This window comes from Lipotes vexillifer, unplaced genomic scaffold, assembly GCF_000442215.2.
Source record: "Lipotes vexillifer unplaced genomic scaffold, Lipotes_vexillifer_v1.1 scaffold325, whole genome shotgun sequence".
Lineage (NCBI taxonomy): Eukaryota > Metazoa > Chordata > Mammalia > Artiodactyla > Lipotidae > Lipotes > Lipotes vexillifer.
In genome coordinates this window covers 2,617,817-2,626,419 of record NW_006799313.1, presented here as the reverse complement: position 1 = coordinate 2,626,419, position 8,603 = coordinate 2,617,817, and the positions used below count along the sequence as shown (strand labels likewise).

The 8,603-nt window shown below is 39.3% G+C and overlaps 1 protein-coding gene across 1 annotated transcript in view; it reads left to right on the top strand.

Moving 5' to 3' along the window:
* The first annotated feature begins 784 nt into the window (after nt 1-784).
* Nucleotides 785-8,603, top strand: part of NOC3L (NOC3 like DNA replication regulator) — a 31,947-nt gene continuing 24,128 nt past the window's right edge. Inside the window, exons 1-5 of the mRNA XM_007471583.1 lie at nt 785-901; nt 1,887-2,094; nt 5,446-5,578; nt 6,333-6,490; nt 7,074-7,127. Coding sequence (XP_007471645.1) covers nt 893-901; nt 1,887-2,094; nt 5,446-5,578; nt 6,333-6,490; nt 7,074-7,127 — 562 coding nt within the window. The 5' untranslated portion in view covers nt 785-892. The remainder of the gene's footprint in view (nt 902-1,886; nt 2,095-5,445; nt 5,579-6,332; nt 6,491-7,073; nt 7,128-8,603) is intronic.

Here is an 8,603-nt window from a genome sequence, read left to right as displayed (position 1 = left end):
ATGCAGATGAATCTCACTGGTATAACTCTTAATCAGACAGTGGTTAAAATTAAGGCAAAAAGTGTTTCAAAATAAAACATTAAGAATCATGGACTTTTCAATATCCTGGTTGTTATATCATAGCTTTGCAAGATGTTACCTTTGGGAGAAACTGGCTAAAGGATATATGGGATCTCTATTATATTTTATAACTGTATGGAAATTTACAATTGTCTCAAAATAAAAAATTTAATTAAAAAAAAAGAATCATAGACTTTTGAGTGCCGAAAGGTCATGAGAAATCATTTGCCATTCCACAAACGCGCCCAGAGAGCTTGTCGAGGGCCAGGCGAGGGGCGGGTACTACACGAAAGGAATAAGCTCTTTTCTGTCCTCACGACTTTACGGGAGGAAAGCTGACTACAAAACTCAGCATCTATAAAAGAAAGATGAGCTACATCCTACAACAAGCTAAACATGAGGAGAGGTACAAAATGCAGGCAGGTGATTGAAAAAAATCAAGTCCTTTCGTTCTGAGGGGAGAAGCCCGATTTCCTTAAGAATTTCAAAGAAACAGAGCAGGAGTCAAAGATTCAAAGACCCTGTGAGGTGGACCCCACCCTGGGACCATTCACCTTTGGCGATTCCCGGTTCTGTGTGTGCTCATGCGCGTGCACGCCGCGGCGCCGCCGGCCCGGGGACGCGAGAACGTTACCGCGAAAGGGCGCGTGCCCGCTCCTGTCTACGGAAGTTCCGCCCCCATTTCCGGCGGCGGAGGGTGGGAAGGGGCTAGGAGCCCTTTCCGGCTAGAGCGGCGTCGCTGGTTTCGCACGTGTGTTTCCCCTTCGGGATTTCCGGATTACCCCTGCCCCTGGTGAATTTGTCGGGCCTGGGTTCCCCTGCAGATTTAAGGATGAAGGCGGTAAGTGTCCTTAGAAGCCGGGTCCCCGCGGCTTATGGCCCCTTTGGCTCACAGAGTCGCTCCCTGGTGCAGCATTTCGGCGGTTCTCGCCCTTGTATGGGGGGCGGTGGCCTAGATTAGGGGGTCCCTCCTGGCTCTAAGCGCTGTCAGTTTCCCCGCTCTTAGACCTGGCTCCTTTTTCGTCGCCCGCTGTGCGCGCTTGCCTTCAAGTGACCGCAATGAGACTAGCACGGAGTGTTGAGTTCATACATAGGATATCAGATTTGAAGGGTTCTACAAGACCATCTTCTGAACCCATTATTTCACAGATGAGAAGCAGGGTCCTGCCTTCAATGAGCTTATGAGTTGTGGGACCTGAAATAAGTCCGTTTTTTTCTCCCTAAAGGGTAGGAGATAGAAAAGCGAGTAATTTTTTAGTGAGAGGTCACCAGCAAGAGAGTTGTAATCCACATACCCGAATTCAGTTTTGCTTTCCTTATTTTAAGGGTCTTTGACAAATCACATAAACTCTTAAGCCGTAGCTTCCCCAGTAATATGAGGATAACAGCATTCGCTACTTAACTAGGCTGTTGGAGGTAATATGTTAGAGCACTTTGTAAAACGATATGTAAACGTCAGTTATTGCGAAAGACAGCCAGCATTTTGCTCTTAGTGTGCCAAACTACAGGCGTTAAGCTAGGCTTGAATAACCGTTTACCACTGGCTTAGTGGTTCTTCACCGTTTTTGGAGTCTTAGACTCCTTTGAGCATCTGTGGATTCTGGTCACAGGAAGACCCTCCTGTTGAATAACTGATGATCTAGTGCCATTCTGTAGGATTAATGCCATAGTGTGGTTTTAGCTTTTATATCCAAGACCCATGGCTGTGAGACATTAAAATTGTGGAGTTGGTCTAATGAAATTTTATAATCAATTCTCTTTAACCTGATTTTTAAAATAATTTAAATTTCTGGATATGCAGTGCTTCTTCTGTTGTTGTTTTCTAGAAAAGAAATAAAAAACAGGTCCCAAGCTTTCGGAAGTTGCTAAAAACTAGTAAAGTCAAACTTGAAAACAAGCTAAAAAACAAACAATTTAAACAACAAAGCACTCTCAAGAAGTACCGAAAAGAACAGAGGAAACTAAGACAAGCTGTAAAAGATGCTGTGTCTAAGAAACCTATTCCATTGGAGGACCCAAAGGAAAAACGACCAGGTAATTGTGAAAACATTCATGTGTTCCAGTTTCCATTGATTTGTTTTAAAACGTTCTTCATGAAATAACTTTGCTTTCTAGTAATCACTCTTGTTCTCAGGTCTTCCTAAGAGTAGGTAAGGATCGTAGTCCTGTATGTTTTATCACAATTAGTATGAGAAAACATTTCAGTACAGTATTCACAGTGAGAAAGAGCTAGACTCGCCTTTCAGTTTGTCTAGAAAGCAGATCTGAAACAATACATACTTGGGAAAACAGACTCAGAGTAGCAAATGTAAATAATTGTTGGGCATGCCAGTGCTGCCACTTTTCCATTCACTGGCAGTTAGCTAAGGTAAGAACATTGCTTTTCTCTGGTGCATTCTTCACAGTGTTGCTAAGTTTCACTTAGTTTTCTAAACTTCTGGCTTTCTTTTCACTTGGAAACTTGGAGTGAAATTGAGCTGTAATTGTCAGGGTTATTCTTTTGTAAACCTGTTCAAAAACTCCCAAGTACTCAAAAAACAGGTAAGGAATATGACCATTTTGAGTCAGACCAGTTTTTCTACAGGGTTACTCGTACTTTCAGGGAATTCATATTTGGCTGTATCTGACTATTCATTCTTCCCATGCCCATCTCATTCTCTTATCCTGACGTATTTAGTTTGATCCCTTGGCAACACGTTATTGTGATGTATAAAAGGTCATGGGACTGGAAGTCAGGAAACTTGAACTTTTCTCTTAATTTTGTTGCTTACTAGCAGTGTGGCCTTAGTCCGTCACTTAATCTCCAGGTACTTCATCTATTTAAAAAAAAATGCATTAGTTGAGTTAATGTTTTTAAAGATCTGTCTAAATTTCAGAAGAATTTAAAAAGCATGATGTGTTAGTAATTACATTTTAAAAATAGAAGCAAAAGATTTCTTCATTCTTATATGTTGAGCATCTAAATGAAGTCTCTCAGGCAGTTGGGTATAAGAGTATAATGTTCAAGTGAAAGATCTGGGTTAGAGAGAATAGTATTTGGAATTGTCAACATGTAGATGGTAATCAAAGCCTCAGGCTTGGGTAAAATCACCATGGAGACTGTGTAGTATGAAAATAAGAGAACCTAGAACAGAATTTTAAGGAACCCCAGCATTTGAACTGGGTGGAGGAACCTGTAATGTGGTTTGAGGAGGAGCCAGAGAATTAGGAAGAAAACTTGAAGTGAGCACTGTCTTAGAAATCAAAAGAAGTGTATTTCAAGAAAGAAGGAAACTCTTTATGTTCTAACATGAAATAGTCTATAAAATAAATTCTTATTTTAAAAAATAAGATGAGAAGTAGTGTGTAGTGGAGCTTTCACCCACTTGAAATTGTAGGTTATCACCACATGTAAGATAGGCTTACACCAGTTGAGTAAAAAGGAAAAAAAATAGTATGTACTCATAGACTCATATGTGAACTATCAGGAAGAATTAAAAAAAAAAAAGAAAGAAAGAAAGAAATGGACTTTCCTTTGACCCAGCAATCCCACTGCTAGGAATCCATCCTATGATTATTTGAAAAAAAATTTCCAAGAGTATATATGCCCAAGCATATTCATTGCAACACTGTTAATAATAGCAAAAAAAAAAAAGAAAAGAAAAAGATCACCATCAAAAACTGAAAATAATCAAAATGTCCATCAACAAGGAATTGTTGTAATAAATGACATAAATGTACACAATACCATACAGCTGTTAAGACTGAGGTAGAGGGGACCTCCCTGGTGATCCAACGGTTGGCACTCTGTGCTCCCAATGCCGGGGGCCTGGGTTCGATCCTTGGGTGGGGAACTAGATCCCACATGCCGCAACTAAGAGCGCACACGCCGCAAGTAAAGGTCCCGCATGCCGCAGTGAAGACCCCACATGCCACAACTAAGACCTGGCGCAGCCAAATAAATAAATGAATGAATGAGGTAGAGCCATGTTCTAGCTATATGATCTACAAGATCTGTGCAGCAAATGATACAATTATCATCACTTCCTCCTTTTTTTTTTTTTTAGCAGCTGCATATTTTTGTCTTATATGTAAATTTAACCGGTTTAAAATGTATTTTAAATTTTGGCAAGATATTGATGTGTTGCTTGCTGGAAGATGACCATCTTAAAAAGGTAAGATGAAGAAATTAATAGATTGGAGATGTTGAAGATATAGGGGAGAGGGGGCTTCAATGGTACAACAAGGCAAGAGAAGGCAAGAGTTTTTGGGATCCAGAGCACAGGAGAAGAGGTGTCTCTTCCAATGTTATGGGACGGAAAAAGGAAAAGATGGGTGCAAATGCTGTTGAATTCATCATGGGAAACTGAAGGAGTTTCTAGCTTATAGCTTTTCTTAGGGACATAGGAAGCTAGGTCCTCTGATAATTATAAAGTGAGGTAGGTGATGGGGTTAGAAGTGTGATAAAGGTAGGAGATTTGAAAAGGTACTCTTGGGAAGAGAGAAAGTTGACCAGGGAAATAAACTAATTGCTGGTCAGTTTTGAGCATTGGCAGGCTCATCTGTGCAGCAGGTACGTTTACATGGCTATGCTTAGGAGAGTTAGTAAAGTTAGGAACAAATTATAAGTTCCATTAGGAAAGATGCTAAGATTGTCTTGTTCATGGTTGGATCCTCAGCGCTTAGAACAGTGCTTGGTACTTAGTGGACGTTCATTTTTTACTAAAAAAAAAAGAAACAGAAAGAGAGCAAGGGACAGAGAGAGAAATTAGAATGATCAGTAGTTGGAGTTTTGTTTGATGTGAGTGCCTAAAATGTTGAAGGGAAAGTATTTGAGGATATTGACAAGAGGGTGTTTTAAGTAATAACCATGCAATCTAAGTGACAAAGTAAAGATAGAACACATTGGTAGATAGAAAGTAGAGTGGCCAAAGGATTAATTGAATGTCTGTATATTTGGTCAAGAAGTGTAGTAGTGGAAATGACTGATTGAGAGCTAGAAAGACAAAAGATTCTGGTCTGTGGCCCTTGGAGGGGGTGGCTGAAGTGGAATGGAAGTGAAAGTCGTTGGAGATCAGACAGAACTAAGGGGCTAAGTCATTGATTTTCTCAAATGCTCTGAAGGACATTGCAGAATGTGTGGACACATTTATTTTTTGGTTGTTAACAGTGACCTAAAAATGCTCCTGGCATTTAGATTTCAGGGGTCAGAGATGCTGGCATTTTGCCTAGCCCAGGACACCCAAGTACAACAAAGAATTGTCCTGCCCAGCGTGCCAGTAGTGCTCCCGTTTAGAATCACTGGGCTAAGGTGTTAGTAAAGCACATGCTTTTCCTATCATAGACACAAAAATGCAGCGTTCTACATTTCTAATACTTGTTTCTGATTTTTTGTTGTTGGAACAGGTAAAAGGATTGAGAGGGAAGAGGAAGAAGAGGAGGAAGCCCTTCCTTTAGATATGATGGATGAAGATGACTTACAGTTAATGAAGGATTTAGGGCAAAGAGCATCTTTTCTAACAAGAGATCTTTCTTCTAGGTAATACTTCATTTAGATTATAGTCATTTGCATCCTTTCAGTGCTAAAAACTTGGTTCTGAATTTTACTTAGGTGGTTAGTGCAAGATGCTGCTCATGTCTGAACACAGCGTTTACAAAGATTAAACACTATTCAGTCTATTTCCTAAATAAGGTTAGTTCATAAATAAAGCCAGCTGATTTTATTTAGTATATATCTTTATTTCTTTTGAGTTTGAATAGTGAAGTGGAGTGAATGGGTGAAGTATGCTGTTCTTTGTTTGAGGCAGAGCAGTCCCGAGTTCTTTATGGCCACGTTACACATGCCTCAGTCCTTGTTACCCTGTTAGGTACATATTATTCCCTTTTACAGAGAGGAAACTAATGCTTTCCCATTGCCACAAGTAGTGGATCTGAAATTTAAACTTAGATACTTCTAAGTCAAAAGTCCATGCTATGTTGTGACAGTTTTGGGGAAAGTAAAATAGCATGATGTCACCCTTGGCTCTGTGGAATATTCTTCAAAGAAAAATCTGCTGTAACTTTCACCTTTATTTTGCCTCTAAAGGGAAAACTAAGTGTAGCCATAGTTTGAGTCTTTATGGTTGGCCATACAATTCATTTATTCATTTACTATACAAATGCCTGGTCTAGATGCTAATATCTATATGCCTATTAAAGGTTTGGTTAGTGGTTTATTTTTCTGTGCTTTTAAAATCATAGGTCTCTAGGTTCTTTTTTAAATATATTAAAACTAAATTTTTTTTTTCCTGCAGTGAGCCTGTTCACGCCAGGAAGCGGAAGCATGAGCATGTTATAGATAAATATGAAAAAATACCAAGAACTCTGCAAACTGCACCAGAGAAGGAACTGATTCACTTACTTCCTATTAAAGATAAAAGTGGTATAATCCCACAGACCAGAGAGAAACCAGGTGATCAGCCCATGTATTAGTTAAAATTTTAGTTCCTTACTAATAATCACGTTCAAAATTTTTTCATTCAAATTTTATTTTAACTTTTACCCATATTTACAAAAGGGGATAGCTACAGTTAGTCATAGAGCAAACTTGATGATTTTGGCCGGAAATACAGATGGTTATCTCAGGTGCCCATTGTACTATGAGTACAGCTGAAGCCACAAGGTTAAGGTGATTCTTTTCAGAGTATTTCATTCTGTTGTTTCTAAAATTAGAGCATATTAGTCATCCTTTTTTAGCCTTTTTTTCCTTACATGTATTTTTTGTGAAATAAAACACACACAAAAGTCTAGAAATCAAAGATGTGAAGGTATGTGGTTTATCACCAAAAGCATACCCATAAAACTACCATCTGGGCAAAAAGGAAGTACTGCCAGCACCCAGAAACGTCCCTATACTCCCCTAAGTCACTAATTGCTCCCTCCTGACAAAAGTAACTATCTTCCTGAGTTTTATGGTAATCACTTCCCTGGTTTTCCTTGTGGTTTTACCACTTATGTGTATTATCACATTTTTAATATGCATATTTTCCATATAGTTATTGACAGTAACCAAGATGAAGAGGATCAAGAAGAGATGGAACCTGAAGAAGGTAATGGGATACATCTTTCTAGTTACTAAATTGTTAATTGAGAATTACATTTTTTTACTTAATAGTGAATTAATTTTACATAAAATCTGGAATGTGCATTTTGAAGTACTGGTCATTTCAAGCTCATTTCGAACATTTTCCCACATTTTGAAAGTCTTCCCTTGTGTAACTTGAGTCTTTTTAAAAAAAATTAATAAATTTATTTATTTATTTATTTTTGGCTGCGTTGAGTCTTTGTTGCTGCACACGGGTTTTCTCTAGTTGCGGCGAGTGGGGGCTACTCTTCGTTGTGGTGCGTGGGCTTCTCATTGCAGTGGCTTCTCGGAGCATGGGCTCTAGGTGCACAGGCTTCAGTAGTTGTGGCATGTGGGCTCAGTAGTTGTGGCTCATGAGCTCTAGAGTGCAGACTCAGTAGTTGTGATGCATGGCCTTAGTTGCTCCGCGGCATGTGGGATCTTCTTGGACCAGGGCTCGAACATGTGTCCCCTGCATTGGCAGGTGGATTCTCAACCACTGCACCACCAGGGAAGCCCTGTAATTTGATTCTTTGTTGCTTTTATTATGGAAAATTTTATTCAGTTATGTTTGTGATGTCTGGGTATGCATGAAGAATCTTATAAATTGTTACTGTTTTGAATTCTTTTTAATTGTAAAGAAGGACCTGCCTACAAATAACTGTTCACTTTTTAGCTTAAATTGTAAAAACGATTCTGTGGTACAAAATTATTTTGGTTCTTTCTTAGAGCAATTATACTTTATGTATGTCTGCTTTACATAACTAAATGTGGGTTCTAATAGCTAGAACAGTTCTAATCAAAGTTAAATTGAAAGAACGTATTTTATTTATTTTTTAAAATAAATTTATTTATTTATTTATTTTTGGCTGCGTTGGGTCTTCATTGCTGCATGTGGGCTTTCTCTAGTTGCAGCGAGCGGGGGCTACTCTTCATTGCAGTGCACGGGCTTCTCACTGCGGTGGTTTCTCTTGTTGTGGAGCACGGGCTCTAGGCATGTGGGCTTCAGTAGTTGTGGCTCTCAGGCTCTAGAGCACAGGCTCAGTAGTTGTGGCACACGGGCTTAGTTGCTCTGCAGCATGTGGGATCTTCCCGGACCAGGCCTCAAACCCATGTCCCCTGCATTGGCAGGCGGATTCTTAACCACACTGTGCCACCAGGGAAGCCCTGAACGTATTTTATTGTTTGAAACTATATTGGTTTGGAATTTGTGATAGAACAAGCCGGTTAAATTTTACTTTCTCTTAGCAAACCATATTAGTGTAAATGAGATTACAGGTCAACTGTTAACTGTCTTTAGGCATCCTTCATCAGCTCATTACAGATTATGCGTGTGTGTTTATTAAATCTAATTCCCTGTGAATTTCTTAAGGTGGATGTATTTTGTGTAGCTCAAAGGACTGTATAGAGTTGAAAACAAAGGAGCATGTACTTTTTAGAAAACTAAATGAGATTGCTCTTT